Here is a 19050-nt window from a genome sequence, read left to right on the forward strand (position 1 = left end):
AGTCACAAAAGTGATAACGAATTTATAATTTATTTATTTAAACTTTTTAACAAAAAAAAATGTGCCAATATGTTCTGTTCGCCAAAATCCGAGCTAAAATCTACAAAAGCAACAAAATGAAAACAATTAATACTTAAACGGGTATTATTTTGCAAAGGATACTTGTGCCAATCAGTTAAAATTTTATCTCTCCAAACTCTATCTAATCAGCTAAATCCAAAATAAAGAAAAATGATCAATATTTTTCCGTTTTATCAGTTGAAATCGCGCGCTTGAAATCGCAACTTTTGCAAAGTGATACTTCACCTGTAGAAAGAGAGTTTTAGTAAGTAAATTAACTTGGCTTAACTAAATTTTGATTTGGTAATTGTCCTAATTTTTATCCACTTTTTGAACCAATTTTTTTAAAATATTTATCCAAAATAAAATCAAATAGGATTATCTTGACATACCCCCTTACACTTCTTTAAAAAAAATATTATTATATTTAACATTGTACCTCTATATAGCCCGGACCTTGAGATTTTATCCAAATTAACAATCACTGCAAATGTTTGTGATAAGGTGGTGCGATAAAAGATACTACTGAAGCAGAATTCGATCTCACGATAAGCGATTAAAAGTCGTCATCAGTTAATAATATTCAATCAATCATTTCCAGTTTTGTTGTCCAAAATGAGATTCACCTTTTTGGTGTTTCTTGGAATTTTACGCTACGTTTCTTCGTTTGACTTCAAAGATGCTCAGTCGAAAGGTGTACACTTTGACGAAGAAACACCATCAGGACAACCGGTAACAGTAGATGAGGACAACGACGGCCCCCGTGTGGTTGCCGTTTTAGTTGTTAACGGTAAACACGAGAAAATTAAATTCATCGACTAAAAATTTCCCATTTAGTTGAAAACTCACTCCAAATTAATGACTACGACAGCGAGAAAAAACTAGACGCGAAATCGGAGCCGGGAGACAACGCTAACGAATTCAAAATTACGATAAAAAGACTGGATTATGAAAAAGTGGACAGTAAATTTTTCCCTCTGGAAATCATGGATGGTGGCAGTCGTCGGACTTTGATCGTTGGGATCAAAAATTTGGACGACGAAAGCCCAACTCTAACTACCTCTAACTGCGAAATGGATGTAATTTAATTCCCGTGATTTTTAACAGTTTCCTTAATTTTTCTTATAGGAATTGACGGATTACTCAGTTGAGAATTCAAAATGCATTTTCCAAGTTAGTGACCCCGATGGATTTTTGGATAAAATGAACTTTGACAACATCGTTGGCACAAGAGTACGACCATTTAGTTGATTAAACAATCAATAATACGTTTGTCACAGGGTGAAAAAGACATATTCGAATTTAAATACAAAGAAACACCAACTAGTACAGCCACCTCAAGTGATGTTTACCTAACTTTGAAAAAACAACTAAACTACGACGATGCAATTTTATACTCGTTTCATTTGGAAGCAAAGGTAGTTTCTTGCGTTTGATTTCGTCGTGTTTATAGATTTTTTAGGACGGTGCTGGTCACGAAACCACTCCTGTTAAAAGTGTCCCCATTATAGTCCAAGTCAATGACATACCCAACAAACCTCCAGTTTGGGAAAAATTTCAATCAGCCATCACAATACCAGAAAAACAGCCTTATGTACGGTGATAATTGTTTCGTTTCAGTTTCTAACACAATTTTTCAGACAACTCAAGTGTCAGCGCGAGATGGTGACTATGGAATCAACAATGATATAAGTTACAGTGTCGAAGACACGAGTAAGACTGTAACTAGTTTAGTTCAATACAAAAAAGACGGTTTCAGGTGGTTACGTTAAAATTGACTCTAATGATGGTACTATTACCATTGCCCCCATTGACAGAGATGCTGGAACTGACCAAATCACCTTCGATGTAACAGCTACAGAAGTGGGAGATGAGGAGTCAAAAACTACCGACTCAATTCTGTTGATTATTGAAGATATTGACGACAATATCCCGAAAATTTACATTGACGATTCGGACAAGATCAGGGAATTAAACGTAACTATAGATGAAGGAGCCACAGAAATAGATACGAAAATATCAGTGTCTGATATCGACTTTGTAAGTACTAAACTATTCAATTTTAATCAATCACACATTTTAATTAGGGAGAGAACGCAATTTACACCACACAACTGACGTCTGATAAAGCTGATTTTCTGACCGCTTTTTCTATCATTCCTGGACGCGGGTACGAAAACACAACTCTTACTCTAACTATTCTAGACTCAAAGAAACTGGATTTTGAACAACCCGAGTGGCGAATAATCACAATGGAGGTAAAGTCAAGTTTGGCTTTAAGTCTTGCCTAACTTTGGTTCCAGTTACACACTAAAGGAACCAAGAACTTATCAATGGCAGACATGGTACCCATTAGAATAAGTCTGAACGATATTAATGATGAAACACCAAAATTCGGAGATATTGACGTTATTAAGGTTTCCGAAGACGTTCCTCTGGGCTATGTGATTACGTTCATACAAGCGACTGATGCTGACGCTGAAGATATAGCAGCTGGTTTAAAGTAGTAATTATAATATTTTCGACTAGTGTTGTTTTACAATTTATGACAGGCACGAACTGTTGGGAACTTTGGCTAACAATATCCTGACGATTGAAGCCTTGGGTGGGAACATTACCACGAAAGTAGACGATGCTTTTGACTACGAGAAACAGAACGAAGTCTTCATCCAGATCATGGCCACTGATTTAGTTAACCACACAGCTACGGCTCAATTAACCATTGAAGTAGTGGACGTTAATGACGAATCTCCAAAACTGGTTGTTGTAAGTCGATTTTTGGCCATTTCCCGATGCGTTTAAAGCGCTGTTTTAAGTCTTCGTCAATCGAAATTGACGAGAATCAGGATGATGGCACAGAACTCGAAGCTACAATTACCGCATCCGATGAGGACACGACTGCAGATTTGGAATTTTCAATCGACTGGAGCAAGTCTTACGCGACTAAAAACTCGCGCAGGATAAAGGATGAGGATTTCGCGAAATATCAGTACGTATTGTGCTTGTAGGAAGAAAAATTTTATTTTCGAAAAATTTTGTTCAAAAAAGGCAAAGACACGCTAATTTTGGATTTACATTTGTGGTACGATTTCTTCTAGCATAATCTTGAGAAAAACTGATATTTTTAGCTCCAAAATGGTCAAGAAAGGCAGAAATAACATTACATTTTAACTAAAATGTATTGTTGTAAAAAGTTTTTTTCAATTTTATCTAAAACAACGCAGAATTTATAAAAATTTCGGTCTAATTTAGTGAAATTTTGGTTCGTTTTTAATAAAATTTTAAGTGATATTTTTTTTATGGCAGTATCCAAAAATTCGACAATTTTTTTTATTGTTTCTCACAAGAAACTAAGAATATAACTTCAATCACGTGTTTATTTGCTCCAAATATTTATATTCATTTCATATTCATATTCATATTCATTTTCTACCAAACTTTACAGTTTTTTGACTTATTTTTGAAGAATTTTGCCATATCTGACACATTCTCATGACACTTACCTCGTTCGTGCCCCCTCTTTAATTTTGAACTGTAGCTTTTGATTTTTTTACTTAGTTTTATCTCAGATTGTAATAACCTTTGCGAAAAATATTATCACTTTGAATTATCAATTTTCGTTCCACCTGCGAAAACGGTTGAAGATACAAAAAAAGTGAAAGGAACAAAGTTGTAGAGAATTAAATTTTCTACAAAAAAGTCCCCGACACCGTATTTCTATCTTCAACGGTTGAGGCACAAATTAACTTTACAATACTTGACCACCGACAAACTGAAGCAAATGCGACGCTTGAACCTTTTTGAACGACTTTGGGGCCTAAATGGTGGAAGAAAGATATATGGTCTCGCAGACCTTCTTGTAGGAAATTTAATTCTCTACAATTTTTTCCTAACATTTTTCTTTCATCTGTAACCGTATTCGCGCAGTGTTTTAAAAATATGAGTCAGAGTACAAATTGGTAAAAATTGATACAATTTACATTTACTATTGAGAATTCAATGCTTAATTTAATGTTAGTTGCGTTAACGTCGAAACTGTTGCTGGAACAACAAACCATGAGGCTTCCGCCAAGTTAACGATCATCGAGACCCAGAAAGGCAACACTCCAGATTACGAATTATTTGATAGTTTGTACGTTTATTTGATGGTGACTGACAAGAACCAAGCCAAGAATGACGGTTCTGATTTTGGTAAGTTGGGCATGTCTTGGATTGATTACTGGACGTTTCTTCCAGCACTAGTTGCTATAACAGTCGGGGATAAAAACGATAACAGTCCCGAGTTCTCAGGCAATGCCAATGATAAAAAACAAGTCACTGAAAATTCAGCGACCGGAGTTGTCATTGGGAGTATAACAGCCACCGATAAAGATGTTGGAGACAACATCACTTATTCCATAAAGTGAGATAATTTAGTGTTGAACAACGAAAAAAAGAGTGTTTTAGGCCCGTTGACGAGAAAACGCCCAACTGGGTTGCAATTGATAAAGAAACAGGGAGTCTGTTTGTCAGTTTGCAAGAAGGTGATGTTATAGATTCGGACAAACCTGAAGGGATTTTCACCTACAATGTTACTTACACCGTCACGGCAAGTGATGCCGTCCAGCACAACACCTCAATTGATGTAATAAATACTTCGTTGATTGTTCATTCAACACAGCAATAATTTTAGATAACTATCGACATCAAAGACCAAAATGACATCTCGCCAAAGCTAGGCAATCAGGAAACAGAGATATTCGAAGACAATGGGCTTGACGACCACAGCGACCAGAACGGAGCTGTGGTGCTTGAGCTAAAACCAACCGATGGCGACAGAGACGGTAAAAACTTCCCCACATTCTAGTTTGAACTCAAACAAAATATTTTTTTAGAACCGTTCCACACCGTAAAATGTTCGTTTTCATCCACCACAAGTGCGGACGTGACAAACCGATTTAAAATTGACGACCAGAACAGGATTACAGTCAACTTATCATCTGGAGCCACCTTGGACCGAGAGACAAATCCCGAGTTTACGTTTGATCTTAGATGCATAGACGATCCCACTGAGCAAGGACCAATCTCAAACCCCGTGGACCCACAACCAAAAGTAACGATCAAACTGAAAGACGTCAATGATAATTACCCAACTGTTGTTACCACAACTTTGCCAAAACTGACCGAGAACACTAAAAAAGTAACACTTGCGTTGCGATTTTACGTTTAATTATGATAAAATCTAGGGCCCACTTAGCACACAGCTTCAGGGCGAGGATAAGGATGCGGGCGATAACGGAAAAATGAACTTTGCGATCGCTGCCATCGAACGCTGCCAGGACGAAAGTCTGAAAAATTGCGAAAAAACCTCCGATGATCTCTTCACTATTGAAACTGCAGACTCGCAGAAGGAAGCCACTCTCGTATTGAACCACGACGATTTGCGGGACAATTATGGTTTTCTCAAATTTACAATTAACGTAACTATGGGCTCCGAACGATTTGCTTGAGTTAATTTTTAATTCCAGACGACTGATTTAGGCGATCCTGCCTTATCTAGTGAATCGACCGTTTCAGTGGAAGTGTCAAAATTCAATTTTGAGGAACCGAAGTTTAAATTCCCCGAAGATGGGACCAAGTATTATTTGAAAACGGTACTATAGTTGTTTAAAACGTTTGTTTGTCACTCATTGTCACACTCCAGACCCAAAACAAAGACTCATCGTTGAAAATGTGGAACGACGACGTTTTGAACAACCTTGCAGCCACTGACCAACAAAAAGACAAATATGCAATGTTGTTCAAATTGGTTGAGGACAGTAGCGGGAAAAATCTCTTCAAAGTTTCAAATCTGGACGGCTCGCAGGCGCAACTCCAGATGAGCACGAGTAGTTTTACGGCAAAACCTTACACGGTACTTTTTTTAGATTTGTGATTGGGATTAAAATTCGGTTGTAGCTGACCGTTATGGCTTATCTGGACGCTGATGAGAGTCAAATGGCGCCAGGGGAGAAACCGTACTCGAAGAACTGTACGTTCCTAATTGATTTCTTTGACCAGGATAAGACAGATCCTGTTTTCAACGACCATGAGGGCACTGCCGACTTTTACGAAAACTCCTTGACGGAGTTTTACAAAGTCGAAAATGCCTCGTATCCTGATGTTAACATTACCGGGCTGGATATTTACTATTTGTTGCGCGAGGGCAACGAGAAGACTTTCGATCTGGACATAAAGAGCGGGAATGTAACACTTAAGACGAAGCTTGATTACGAAACAGTGAAAAGTTACACTTTGGTCATACAGTCGTCCAATAAAGACACCATTAATGCCAATGCCAACGAAGAGACCAAGTTCCAGCTTACGATAAATGTAAAACATTTGTGTGAACTTTGCAACAATTATAAGTTTTCTTCAGGTCCAAGATGTGAACGATGAACTGCCAGTGTTTGACCAGAAGGAGTACATTTCAATTCTCACGTCCGGCACAGGCGACGTCCTTAAAATCTCTGTAAGTATTTTAGTCTGAATTCGTAAAATTGGTAAAACTGATCGGCTAGGCCACCGATATCGATACAACGAGCCAAGGACAGCTAACTTATGCCATAGATTCCATAGAATCACACTCTTCAGGTCTATCGAATGACACAGTGAAGGATTACTTCCAAATTGAGGACCCGAAAAGCGGTGTCATTAAGTACAATTTCAAAGTCAGTGACAGCATGGATGGCTATTTTACACTGAACCTCAGTGTTCATGACGAAGGTAAAATTTTTGGCACAGTAATAAGTTTCTAATATCCCTTATCTCAAACAGACCCAAATCACATAGACAGAGCCACCGCTCAAATCTACCTGGTGACTTCCAAACACACCGTAAATTTCAAATTTGAAAACAAGCAAGAAGTTGTACAAAATGCGACCGCGTCTGTAAGTACCGACCCGTAGCACAAAATCCAATTTTTGGAACTTTTCTTCAGATTAAAACCATACTGGAAGCCCAGTTTAACTACTCAACAACCGTCGAAGACCCTAAGAAAGACTCAGACGCTGACGAAAACACCGACCAAACAATCGTCCCTGTTTTCTTCCTCGACACAAAATCACACCAACCGAAAGAAGCAACGGAAATTTTAAAGTAAGTGTACAGTTACACGTTACAAAATTTAAGTTAAAGTTTTTAGACAAGTCACCAAAGTGGACAAATTCCAGTCCCTGAAAGAGGAGTTCCTGAAAGTGGGCTTGCTCCTGATGAGTTTTTCCTCCGATTCGGACACCACCGAAAACCTGGAAGAGACGCTGAAAGCGTGGCTGATCGGAGTATCGGTGGTCCTGGGAGCCCTCTGCCTCATTCTCTTGATTGCTTTTATCATAAGAACGCGAGCGTAAGTCGATGAACGCGTGTGCGAAATACCAAAAGTTTGGTTTTAGTCTCAGCCAACGCATACAAAAATTATCAAACACCAAGTTCGGGTCCCAAGAATCGGGACTTAACAGGCAAGGGCTGGCAGCTCCCACCACCAACAAACACGCCATTGAGGGCTCTAATCCGGTTTATAACAACGAAGTTGATACTAAAGAAGTGGATCGGAGGAGGTAAATAATTAAAAAAGGGTGCAACGTTTTTTCACTTTTTTGTAGCGTCACGAGCGGGGATTCAGATCTAATAGGGGTAGAAGACGACGAAAAGTTTAATTACGACAACACGAAAGAAGCATTTGATTGACTAAAGTAATTGTTAAATCGATGTACATATTGTATTTTTGTAAATAAAATTACTGTTACGATCTATTTGCCATTTACGGATGAAAAAAAATGTGGTCCCGCAAGGGATCGAACTCGCGTTTTTTGAGTTCGCACCAATTGTATGCAACCAAGAATACTTCATTGATGTTTTCATAAGTTGACGTTTGAGGTTATGGACACGTCACTTTGTACTATTGTTGAATTAATCGTTTTTTTATCAATTCCGTCGCTTGATTCGTAATGAGACGATTACCGTTTGCTTTTTTGTGAAAAATGCTCCGTTCACTAGTGTTCGTGGCCCCCTTGCTTGTCTGGGGGCACGACATCAAGGGTTTCGATGACACAGTTTTGTTCGATATTCACTGGCCCGGTGAAAACACCGACTTTGCCAATGCGGAGAACATGATCGTGACCACTTCTCAGCAGGAGAAATACCGCTGCATTTTGCCCAACATCCAGGAGAAGGAAACCTCAAGTGAGGAGAAATACGAGGGGCCAACGGCGTTGGAAGTCATCTCGCCCTTGTTCACCCAGAGCTCGTGCACCTACCGGCTGGAGTCCTACTGGACTTACGAGGTGTGCCATGGGCGGTTCATCCGCCAGTACCATGAAGACCGCGAAGGCAAGAAGGTGAAACTCCAGGAGTACACGCTAGGCCGCTGGGACGAAAAGTTGTACGAGAAAATGCTCTCCCAGGCCAAGGAGGCCGAAAAAGACAAAAGTATCCAAGTCCCGGTGAAAAAAATCGACAATGTTAATTTACCCTACGTTGAGATTTTGATGGGAAATGGGACCCAGTGCGACCTCAACCAGAACAAACCCCGGGAAACGCGCGTTTTGTACGTGTGCTACATCCACGGCAAACACGAAGTCTACTCCTTGAAGGAAACTTCAACGTGTCAGTACGAAATTATAATTTTGTCGCCCCTTCTGTGCTCGCACCCGAAGTACAAGCCGAAGGAGACCGGCGAGAACAAAATCAACTGCGTCCCGCTCGACAACAGCCCGCCCCAGCCCTACAATTTGGCCAAAATGAAGATCGAAAGCACGAAATTGCGCCGAAAGTCCGACCTCGATCGCATCAAAATCGAGTTCGTGCCGCCACCGGACTTCACCGATAAGGAGGAAGTCAGCAAAATGCCCGAAACTAAACCACACGATGCCTCTCCGGTGCAGAGTTTCCTAGCCGGGAAGAACTGTCTCACGGGGGGCACCGGCTGGTGGCGGTACGAGTTTTGCTACGGGAAGTCAGTGGAGCAGTACCACATTGAAAAGGACGGGTCGAAAGTCACGATCAAGTTGGGGACGTTCAATAAACAGAAGCATATAGAGTGGATGGAGCAGCACCCGCATAAGAGACCCAAACCGCTGGCTCAGAGGACGCAATTGTCGCACTTTTACTCCGAGGGCACGGTTTGCGACAAGACGGGGAAAGCGCGCCAGACTGAGGTGAAGCTGAAGTGTCTGGAGGATTCAACAAGTCTGAATACCGTGTCGTTGTATTTGCTTGAACCGCGATATTGCGAGTACATTCTGGGGGTGGAGTCGCCCCTTGTGTGTGATATTTTGGCAAGGGCGGATGAGAACGGACTCATTGATGTTGGGGACGAGGAGGGGGATGAACTACCCACTGTGAATATAAGGTTGTAGTTGCAATAAATTTCTTAAATACTTAATCAGACTTTATTTCAATGGCACCCAGTACAATAAATTATACAGTTTAATATCACAGAATACATGTGCGTCCACTAACTAGTTCTAATCCTGTTTATTTTTTTTGCCCAAAATTTTCATTAAATTCCGAGACATGTAATAAGGCTTTTCGCTGCTTCCATCGTTCCGTTCGCAGTCTTCAACTGTAACAAGCTATAGCTTTGGTGGTCTTGCAATTATAGTAACTTACGGAAACACAAGAAGAGCGTGTCCACAGCCATGCTGTAAACGTTGAAAAAGACAGTTGCGACAATATATGTGATAATCATTATAACTATAACTGGGACAATCTCGTAGTGTAAGCCTGAATTATCAATTCCTGTTAAGTCGGTGGCAAACAGGACGTAGGAAATGGCCCCAACTCCCATCGTAATCAGGAGTTTTCCCATAAAGAAGAGAAAATCAGTCACCTAAAAAATTAGTATACAACCGTAGCACTTTTTTGCGTCATGTGCTGAGTGCAAATTTTATTTATTGAACTTAATAAAACCCTGTTATAAGAAGAGATTTTATTTTCCTTACCTTATCCAAGACGAAGACTCGCAGGATGTTCCTCATCAAGAGCATGAAGGCGTCTTTGGCACTCATGCAAAAGTTTTTGCCGTGAATTGCGCACATGATGTACGCATTTCGGTTCAGAAACTTCAAGAACTTCTCCAAACACCAGAAGAAGCATTTGCAACAACACAAAATCGCTTTGGTTATCTCGTTATCGTATTTTTTAAGTTTGTGGTCGATGTACTCCAATGCCACTCGAATCATCCGACATATGGCAATGATCAAAGACCCAAACGCGAGAGTACCGATGTGGTACCTAAAAAAATTAACGAACCCATAGTTGTTTTTTAAGTTGATATACAATGTACAGTTACGATCATAAAGAATGACACCCCGAGTTTATAGGGTTGTCATTCTTTAAGAACGTGACTGTACCTTAGGGTCCGTCCGGTGGCTTCTAAAACCGCAAAGAACGGTAAGTTTGATTTGTTGAAAGTCCAGTACCATGTGGCGAAAACTGAAGCCAGGATCATCTGGCCTAGGGCTGAGACGAAGAAAGTGCCCCAGAAAAAGCCAAATATGTTGAATGCTATAAAATGAAGGGGTTGGTCAGGTGGAATTTTTTAAGGGGTGTTGACCAACCTTGCAAGTACGGATACCATTTGGGGTTGTTCATGGTTGTGAATTTGCAAGTGACGTCCGAACAAAGTGTTGAAGTTAAACAAGTAAGGTTTCTGAATGTTGTTGGGTCACATTTTGTGCCATTCTGGTTGGAAGTAGGATAATACAACTTTAATTTTTTGTTTAAATACGTACTTTGAAATCAGCGAAACATGGACAGTCGGACGTCATTCCGCGAATTTTATATTCAGGATCGCCTGTGGTTGCAAGATACAGGGCGACACAAATGGCAAATGCTATGACTGCAATTTGGAGAATCCACGGGAAGACTGGGAAAAATAGCACCGACGTGACTGAACTTACGGCTCTACAAATTTACGATAAAAACGCATAAATATTGGGCACACAATTTTACTTGCTCCCTTCTTTGACTAAAGCAATCGCTAGGACAATCCTCTTCCGCAAGAAAATCATCATGAGGAGCACAATTGCGAGCACAATCGAGCAAATTATGAGCAAAACGAGCCACGTGTCTTTTTTCGTAGCATAAGATTCAAAAATATTGTTAGTTTCAACGTCCTCGTCGGTTTTATTCTTCAGTTCTATGTACTTGACCGTTGTGAAATAAACGCCTGAAATTGGCGCCAAACTAAAATCAAAACAAAAAAAATTGTGGGGATTACCTGCAATCAGCAGTGCTAGAACCCCAATCAAACTCAGCCACACCATAGGAGCAGCCAGCCATCTCAACATCATGATATAAATAATTGATACAAGAACGGCAATTCCGACACCTGCAAGAATTTTCCACCAGGATTCTACAAGATCATCGACGATGTTTTGGCCGACCTAGAATTCGACTTGCAGAAAGAACAAGCGGTTTGAACAAGTGCTATGATGTGCATGCGTGGATATGGTGAATAAAGATATAGAGTGAAGCGAAAACACGGAACCCAATTTTTTAAAACACAGAAAATAATGTTACACAAAGGCCACACACAAAATCCTACCTGTTCGGCTTGAGACAGAGCTTTAATGTTTTTTATGCTCGCAAGAAACTTTTGAGTGTCATTCAGAGCGAATTTCTCCAGTGTTTCGTAAAAAGAATCGTCAATGGTCGGTATGCACCGTTTTTCAACTGCAATAAGCAATAAATGTGTTGGCTTCTTTTTCTCCGATTTTAAATAAACAGCGAGATAAACAACTATTTTTTTTTATTTAAATCGAATTTTTTGAACTGTAGTTTAATTGTTAATATTGAAATTTGAAGAGTTACATGTTCTAAGGGTAGGTATGACTAAGCGAAAAAGTGAGCAATATCTACCTGTTGATAGTTTTGATTGTCTGTGAAATAGCCAATCGTGTTTTGAACAAACAGCGACATCCACATTGCAATTTTACTCAAATGTTTTTTTAATTCAGAAATTTCTTTTTCTACGTTTGTATCCTTGTTAGGCTTGTTACGATCAGCAGTATTGTACAAACATCTGTTTAAGACTGTACAAACAATGTAACTCAAACAAAAAAATTATACAAAAAAAATCTTACATGAGGAGCTCTTGAAGTAATATCTCGCACATTTTCCCTCCTTCACCAATTTCTCGGGACTCTCTTGACTGGGGTCAATGTTATAGTCACATATCAAATGGCCCTTATAATTACCCGGGTCTTGATCAAAATAGTAATAATAATCTGGACATTTCTCCACGCAAACCTGTAACAATTACCCTACTAGTTACACCCTTATGCTTGAATCCACCCCTTACTTGTTTCGTCTGACATCCCGTGAAAGGTACCGAAGGTGAGAAACATTTGCTTAAATCGAAGAAAAATAAATAGGGACGATCTTTAACGTGTTCGTCCAAACCACAGCGACTACCGTACGAATCTTTGGGTACCAGTAAAGTGTTAGGGTCTCCACTACTGAAAGCTTTAGCACAGTTTAATGAGTTTGTTGGCTTTCAAGTGCCACATACCGTAAATTGCCACTCCTGCCCAACATCCAATAAATACGAAAAAAATCAAAAGACAGATTATGTCGGTGCAAGAGCGGTGGCGCAAAGGGCCGTTGAAATCGGGGTCGTACGGAATTGGTTCCCCTGGAAAAATTATTATTATTTTTTTTTGGTAACGTTTTAAACTAAAATGTTCCAACAAAAAAAATACGCTCGTTGCATAACGACAGCCCTCGAACTTATGTTTTCGCACTCGTATTATTCAAAGAAATAATATTTCAGTCCAAAGTTTAATAAACGTGTATGCGACTTACCTTAAATGTTTGTTTACTTTGTAAATAAATATGTACCAATTTCTATAAAAATGTTTTATTGAGTCAAATAAAAACAACGTTTTAAAATAACAACAACGCTAAACTACATAGATAAGGGCTTAATTAGTGTCGCTGATAAATGATAATTAAAGAGTGCTTTGTATGTTTTATTTCAACAGTTTAGAGTGTTACATAATAGGACCGACTTGCCATTATTTCAACTTACATGAATGGTACCTCTCTCGAGTCATTTTCAATACACACAACTACTGAAGGAATAAACATAAACTGACACAAAAATGTAACTACAAGGTTAAACGCGAGTAATTGCTGTTGACACTAGAAATTATCTTGACACGGAAAAAGATTTCTTCATACTTTTTGTTTGAACAGATTCTTATCGAAAATTCTGCAAAGTATCGATGAGGAGTTTCCAGATTTCCAGAAGTTGTTTACGTAACAGTGTTATTAAAATGGATAATTCTTCACTATTTTTAAGTAATGAATGCAAGGTTGCACAGAACAAAACAAGGAAGTGTTCTTAAATTATACGATGTTGCAATTTTATTATTACTCAGTTTTTTGCCCGAATTTTTCCCGGTTTTGTTTCTTTTTTAATTCGTTCATTATAAGAGCTACAAGCTACAACACAGTAAAAGACCGCTTTGTAACTAAAACACATAAAACGCTAAATATTTACTTATTTAGCAATTTTTCAGTCCAGTCACGACTTTTATTACTTTTTTCTCATCACTGTCCTCGTTTGCATCAATCGTTCTAAAGCGAAATAAAAATACCAGAGGAAATACCCATTAGTCAAAAATGTTTCAATTTCTTTTTATAAAATTTGAAGACTTTTTACCAAACAATTCCAACACATGTTAAAAAAATTTTCCTTGCAAATATTTTAAGCTCGATTGTAATGTTCTACTTACCAAGACCCTCTGGAATCTTCGACCTTGCCATCCTATAACCATGCACAACTTCTCAATCTAAAACCATACAATTCTGCAATAGATTATGTGGGATGAGCAACATTTGCACATTATAGGGACTAAATGAACATTTTGATAAGATTAGATAAAAGTTGGGGGAGATTTGTGTTATCAGAATATTTTTAATTTATTGAACTTCTCAAGTGTTTCCGTCCTTTGTTTTTGGTACATATTTGTGTTACAAGTTTACAAAATGAATCATCTTCGCGTTAATTATATCAATACTCCATTGTTAATGAGGTTTCAAAAACCCCGATTAAGAAATATATAATCAGTTAAACAACAACACGAAACTAAATATAATTTACAAGTGGCTGAACGTTACACACATTTAATTTAAAAAAATGCTTGGAAGGAATTTGGGTGATTACCATTTGTGACAACAACAAATACCTCAACTGACGTCCAAATATTTCTGATAAAAGTTTTAAAAGATTTTCCTGTGCTACGTAACTATTTTAATCCATAACTGTACACTGTACTTTCACTATCATACTGATTGTTAATACTAACCTGAAGACCTAGAACTTGCGTTCCACTTCCGCTATACTTATTACACGATATTTCAAAGAAGTTTTAAAAACGTTTCAAGAATTTTCAATTAAGAACTCTAGTGAGCCCTTTTATGTGACGCTACAATTAATTAAAAACTCATTAGGACGGAAGAATGTGAATAGACAACCAGATCAATGGCCCAGATACAAAATTGTACGCTCGGATGCATCAAACATAACATTAAATTACGACGGTTTGAACCGGATTTCTATTGTAATTTTAGGAAAAACAATAATTACAATTGAAACGCTATTGTTATTGATAGTTAGTACTGCGAAATTGCTTTGTGATAACATTATTAATTGGAGCAGATAAGGAAAATCACATTTTATAAGAGCGCCTTACCTCGAACTTTGTTTAAAAAATTAGATGTGGAGCGTCATCGTCTCACTGACATTGAATTAATTTTTGTAATTTCCTGCCGTCTTTCATACCCACTCAGCTTCAGAAAAACATCGTCGCACTAACACTGCAATTACAGTACAAGCGACAACAACCTTCCAATTAACTAAACACACCGTGGAAGAAAATGCAATGTATTATAACCACTTGTTTGTTTACAACACTCTCCCGCACAAGAGAATGAAGCCGAACAATAAATAATCTGCTACAACCTTGACTCGCAATTAACAATCACAATAAACCAATTACTACATTTTGGTGTAATTTAGCCTTTGTTTAAATAATGATAACAAAAGAGCCAGAATTTATTTATGAGTCAACAGTCTTCAAAAACCGCAACTAGCACGTCCCACTTGTGCAAGCAGATTTCTAAAAGTAGATTGGGTTTTCACTTTTCAACTAACAATAGGCGGTTAAAAGTTTATTGTCCGGTTCAAATGGAATTAAATGTCACTTAATAATTCGGGTGACGACGTCGCGGCGCCTAGGAAAGCCTTCGACTAGACCGGCCGTCTGCGCAAACTAAAAATAGGGAAATGATCCGATTTTCACTATTTTTATCTAGTTTTCACGGTTTTGGGTTACATAATGTCATCAAAAGAAAATTATTTATGGTTGACTATGTTTAGAGAGCGGAGCGCAAATCGGTCATTTTTATTTTCAGAAAAAAATTATAGTGTTTATACAGAGATTTTTATTGGAAACACATCCACACTTTTCGAAAAGTTGCAACAAACGTGCTGAACATTTTCAAAAAAAACTTTAATAAGCAGCTAAAAAGCTATCCTAATGAGCTCAAAAAAATAAATAAAAATAATAAAAATAATAATAATAATAATAATAATAATAATAATAATAATAATAATAATAATAATAATTTTGGAGAAAGAAGAATTGCTGATGTTAAAAAACGCTCTTAGCAGGTTTGAAAAGAAGTAATACATTAATGTAGAAGATTGTAGAAGATTTATAATGCCGGGCGGAGTCTTAAACTGCCTATTTTGAAAATGCCAAGTTGAAAAAAATCTTGGAAAAAGTCTCATTTAATAAGTTAAGACACACATGAATGCAAAAGTGCAAAAGTTATTACATAATATGTTGATTAATGAAGTTGATATGAAATTTTGATAACGGTACATTGTATTGAAAATAAAAAAAACATTTTATAAGTGAATATTTTTGATTAATTAATACTACTGTATGGATAGAAAAAAATACAGGGTGAGCGCGAGGGTGAGTTATTTTTGATTTTTTCTTGGATGCAACCCCGTTTGCGTGTGTGATAAGTTGTGCACGCCGTTCTGAGGTTTAACTGTAGTTAAAAAATCCCACTTGTAATTTTCAAACTTAGCGGTTAAAGCTGTCATTTAATGCCGTCACTTTCCGCTAGATGAGCCCAACATCAACTCTTTTTTCGCGTAGATGAAGTAGCGTAAGCGTGGCTAATCAAGGTACAAAGAGGTAAAATTCTCAAATATTTCTTTCCCCGATCACAATTTAGCCCTAATCTCGTCATTTGCCAACCCTCCACATCCCTTCTAAGCCCAAAAATGGGAAATTAACGTCGTAGTTGTGTCACAAATGTCATTAAACGTAATCTAAACATAGGGTTGGACAGCCACAACCGTCTCAAAATTCCAATTTTCTAAATAAATCGGAAATGTTTTAGGAAAATGAGCAGCTCAGAGGAGGTTTCGTGGATTTCATGGTTTTGCGGACTTAGAGGAAATGAATTCTTTTGCGAAGTAAATGAATTTGCCTGTTTTAAAGACGAGATTTTTGAGTGTATTTGCAGGTGGATGAGGATTATATACAGGACAAATTTAACTTGACGGGCTTGAATGAGCAAGTTCCGCACTACAGGCAAGCTCTTGATATGATACTAGACTTAGAACCGGGTATTTTGAACCCATCCCTGGTTTCACATTTTTTTAACTCGGCTTTTTAGATGATGAACTTGACGATAATCCGAACCAATCCGACCTGATTGAGCAAGCGGCCGAGATGCTTTATGGGTTAATACACGCTAGGTACATTTTAACAAATCGGGGGATCGCCCAAATGATTGAAAAATACCAGTCTGGGGATTTTGGGTATTGTCCACGAGTTTACTGCGAATCGCAGGCAATGCTGCCTTTGGGTAACCCCAACACTTTTGGTATTTTTTTGGGTAATGGTTTGTGCTTTAGGGCTGTCTGATGTACCTGGGGAGGCAATGGTCAAGTCATATTGCCCCAAATGTATGGATGTGTACACACCAAAGTCTTCAAGGCACCACCATACAGATGGGGCCTATTTTGGGACAGGTTTCCCTCACATGCTCTTCATGGTGCACCCAGAATACAGGCCAAAGCGTCCAACAAATCAATTTGTTCCTAGGTATAGCCGAACTGGCGTGAGTCTAATTGAAAGTCTGGTCAAGAGTGCTTGGCGAATTTAATATTGTCAGTTATCAAGTGACAACTGAGAAGTCAAAACCTACTTCATTTCGGAATTTTTGGGATGTTACGTATAATAATCCTCAATAACTTTACACGAAACGAAAAATTAGTCATTTTTTTATTTCGTTGTTTTTAAAGCATTGTCTTGACCCCGCTTTTATTTAGACTCACTTGATTTTTTTAGAATTGTTCTTCAACAAATGATTTCAGGTTATTTGGTTTTAAAATTCATCCCCTTGCTTACCAGTTGCAACAGCAAGCAGCCTCGACTTTTAAGGCGCCTCTGAGAAGTTTGAACTTTAATAATGGTAAACGTTAATTTAAAAGGTGTATACATTTGATTTAATTTATTTCTACCCCAAATTTGTGTATTCTTGTATGTATGAAATTAAATCTTGATTATTTTCTTTCATACTTTTGTATGGCGTTAACTTTGCATAAGGTTAAAAATGTGCAAAAATTCCATCATTTTTATAAATAGGGTTCAATGTATAATAAATTTCCCAGTTTTGTTTTTATAAATGTAAGGATAGTTTAATTTAGAAGCGTCACCGGTTTCGTGTAAAATTAACTAGCATTCAAGTTTGTAAATAACTGATTAAAAAATTCAGATGAGTTGGTGTGTCATGCCTGAGCTTAATTAGTAAATAGAGTGGTCAAAAGTCTGAATTTTTCAATCACACAGCGTAATCTAAGATGTATAAATAACACATTTTAAATAAAACATAGGAAGCAAACCTAGGTTCTGTATTTTTACTTAAGGTAATCACAACCAAGACTAAGTTATGAATTCGCATGTTATCAAATAAAATTTTCTGTTTTTCGTAAGAATCTTTATTTGACCCATTACATAAATAAAACACAGATCAAAATAAACTTATATTTACGCCTTAAACAAAAATTTATCTACAAACACACGCGCGCCTACTGGAACGAGTAGCCCCCGTTCTGTTGCCCCCTCAGCTGGGAGGGGTCCTCCATGGGGGGCATCTGCGGCTGGAACTGCTCCGCTGACAACCTAGTGAACAAAATCCCGACTCCTTCAATTAAAGCTAACAAAACGCCCCCAATGAAGGCGCTCCCGGCCATGGCCGGGAGCCCGTTTCTCGCCGCGAGGATGCCCCCAGTCGCGGCCCCACTTATAATGGAGTTCCAGGGGTCCTCCTTTTTCCTAATGTGGATTAGGGCGCAGTCAATTGTGGAGAACATGCCGCCCCAAACGGCAAAGTTGCCGGCGATTATAGGGGACCGTTGCTTGATAGCAGCCAAACTGCCAACCTAAAACGCAAAATCACCACGGGCTTGTGAAAGGGGGCACATACAAATCGTCTGTTGAAACCCGAAGGGGCGTTGCGAAAGCCTTTAATGCTCTGGAAAACGCCGCCGCCGATGAGCCCCATAGTGAAGGCGCCCCCACAATCGTCCACGATCCTCCAGGGGCATGGCTCACGCGTGTATTCCTCCATCAAAAGTGACCTAACCATAAAATTACAGAAAAAAAAATGATTTGGGGGTTGATTTTTCGTAGTCACGTACCTCGCACGTGTGGAATTATAATTTCAGGCGATTTTTGGTCAATTGAGTCACTGTTTGCATTAAATCTGTGGTTTTTTACAAACCGTCCGCATTCACTTTGACTGGAGGTCGAAAGATCGAATCATGTCATAACACCGTTTTGAAATTTTCCATTTAATATTTACCCCTTGGTTGGGTCTTTAAACTGTGTGAATGCCACGATTTGGTCAATTTCGGGCCAAATTTTGAAAATTTCG

General features: G+C 38.4%; 5 protein-coding genes across 10 annotated transcripts; 3 read left to right on the plus strand and 2 right to left on the minus strand.

Annotated features, from left to right (window-relative positions):
* The first annotated feature begins 229 nt into the window (after positions 1-229).
* Positions 230-7829, plus strand: LOC660031 (E-cadherin-like protein). Its single transcript, XM_966295.5, has 28 exons — positions 230-325; positions 662-850; positions 898-1139; positions 1189-1293; positions 1341-1478; positions 1523-1654; positions 1701-1773; positions 1820-2100; positions 2148-2318; positions 2364-2563; positions 2613-2826; positions 2877-3049; positions 4079-4251; positions 4297-4462; positions 4507-4684; positions 4733-4883; positions 4935-5239; positions 5286-5519; positions 5568-5693; positions 5744-5953; positions 5998-6411; positions 6458-6550; positions 6600-6804; positions 6856-6968; positions 7019-7176; positions 7223-7423; positions 7470-7634; positions 7680-7829. The coding sequence occupies exons 2-28, from the start codon at positions 676-678 to the stop codon at positions 7762-7764; spliced, it is 4881 nt and encodes a 1626-aa protein (XP_971388.3). The 5' UTR covers positions 230-325; positions 662-675; the 3' UTR covers positions 7765-7829.
* A 90-nt stretch (positions 7830-7919) lies between these two features.
* Positions 7920-9460, plus strand: LOC659968 (uncharacterized protein). Its single transcript, XM_966232.5, has one exon. The coding sequence runs from the start codon at positions 8058-8060 to the stop codon at positions 9432-9434; it is 1377 nt and encodes a 458-aa protein (XP_971325.2). The 5' UTR covers positions 7920-8057; the 3' UTR covers positions 9435-9460.
* On the minus strand, positions 9454-15114 carry Ctl2 (Choline transporter-like 2). Of its 5 annotated transcripts, none has more exons than XM_008192210.3 (14): positions 14781-15114; positions 13821-13877; positions 12593-12715; positions 12383-12546; positions 12165-12330; positions 11941-12113; positions 11300-11465; positions 11032-11248; positions 10812-10983; positions 10638-10761; positions 10431-10584; positions 10020-10311; positions 9688-9907; positions 9454-9640 (listed from the first exon to the last, which is right to left on the minus strand). In XM_008192210.3, exons 2-14 carry the CDS (start codon positions 13849-13851, stop codon positions 9543-9545), a joined length of 2100 nt encoding a protein of 699 aa, XP_008190432.1. In that variant the 5' UTR covers positions 13852-13877; positions 14781-15114; the 3' UTR covers positions 9454-9542. The 5 variants fall into 5 exon arrangements, with proteins under 5 accessions (XP_008190432.1, XP_008190431.1, XP_971266.2 ...); XM_008192209.3 differs by having other exon boundaries at positions 13821-13893; XM_966173.5 differs by lacking the exons at positions 11941-12113; positions 14781-15114 and adding an exon at positions 11627-11754 and having other exon boundaries at positions 13821-14174.
* Positions 15115-16154: 1040 nt separating this feature from the next.
* Positions 16155-18101, plus strand: CkIIbeta (Casein kinase II beta subunit). Of its 2 annotated transcripts, none has more exons than XM_961220.4 (6): positions 16155-16298; positions 16507-16582; positions 16633-16735; positions 16786-16977; positions 17027-17216; positions 17489-18101. In XM_961220.4, the coding sequence occupies exons 2-6, from the start codon at positions 16511-16513 to the stop codon at positions 17595-17597; spliced, it is 666 nt and encodes a 221-aa protein (XP_966313.1). In that variant the 5' UTR covers positions 16155-16298; positions 16507-16510; the 3' UTR covers positions 17598-18101. The 2 variants fall into 2 exon arrangements, with proteins under 2 accessions (XP_966313.1, XP_008190429.1); XM_008192207.3 differs by having other exon boundaries at positions 16227-16288.
* A 43-nt stretch (positions 18102-18144) lies between these two features.
* LOC659840 (mitochondrial import inner membrane translocase subunit Tim17-B) lies at positions 18145-18970 on the minus strand. The gene is made up of 3 exons (XM_966108.5): positions 18815-18970; positions 18601-18754; positions 18145-18556 (listed from the first exon to the last, which is right to left on the minus strand). The coding sequence occupies exons 2-3, from the start codon at positions 18742-18744 to the stop codon at positions 18203-18205; spliced, it is 498 nt and encodes a 165-aa protein (XP_971201.1). The 5' UTR covers positions 18745-18754; positions 18815-18970; the 3' UTR covers positions 18145-18202.
* Positions 18971-19050: the final 80 nt, after the last annotated feature.

This window comes from Tribolium castaneum, chromosome 4 (assembly GCF_031307605.1).
Source record: "Tribolium castaneum strain GA2 chromosome 4, icTriCast1.1, whole genome shotgun sequence".
NCBI classification, from domain to species: Eukaryota; Metazoa; Arthropoda; class Insecta; order Coleoptera; family Tenebrionidae; genus Tribolium; species Tribolium castaneum.

Coding starts and splice junctions, on each gene's coding strand:
- LOC660031 (XM_966295.5), top strand. CDS start 676: ATGAGATTCACCTTTTTGGTGTTTCTTGGAATTTTACGCTACGTTTCT. Junction 5,954..5,997: donor TTACGGCAAAACCTTACACG/GTACTTTTTTTA, acceptor ATTCGGTTGTAG/CTGACCGTTATGGCTTATCT. Junction 6,969..7,018: donor TACAAAATGCGACCGCGTCT/GTAAGTACCGAC, acceptor ACTTTTCTTCAG/ATTAAAACCATACTGGAAGC.
- LOC659968 (XM_966232.5), top strand. CDS start 8,058: ATGCTCCGTTCACTAGTGTTCGTGGCCCCCTTGCTTGTCTGGGGGCAC.
- Ctl2 (XM_008192210.3), bottom strand. CDS start 13,851: ATGGCAAGGTCGAAGATTCCAGAGGGTCTTG. Junction 12,547..12,592: donor GGCAGGAGTGGCAATTTACG/GTATGTGGCACT, acceptor ACTGTGCTAAAG/CTTTCAGTAGTGGAGACCCT. Junction 11,466..11,940: donor ACAATCAAAACTATCAACAG/GTAGATATTGCT, acceptor GTCGAATTCTAG/GTCGGCCAAAACATCGTCGA.
- CkIIbeta (XM_961220.4), top strand. CDS start 16,511: ATGAGCAGCTCAGAGGAGGTTTCGTGGATTTCATGGTTTTGCGGACTT. Junction 16,583..16,632: donor GAAATGAATTCTTTTGCGAA/GTAAATGAATTT, acceptor GTGTATTTGCAG/GTGGATGAGGATTATATACA. Junction 16,978..17,026: donor GCAGGCAATGCTGCCTTTGG/GTAACCCCAACA, acceptor TTTGTGCTTTAG/GGCTGTCTGATGTACCTGGG.
- LOC659840 (XM_966108.5), bottom strand. CDS start 18,744: ATGGAGGAATACACGCGTGAGCCATGCCCCTGGAGGATCGTGGACGAT. Junction 18,557..18,600: donor CGGGTTTCAACAGACGATTT/GTATGTGCCCCC, acceptor TTTGCGTTTTAG/GTTGGCAGTTTGGCTGCTAT.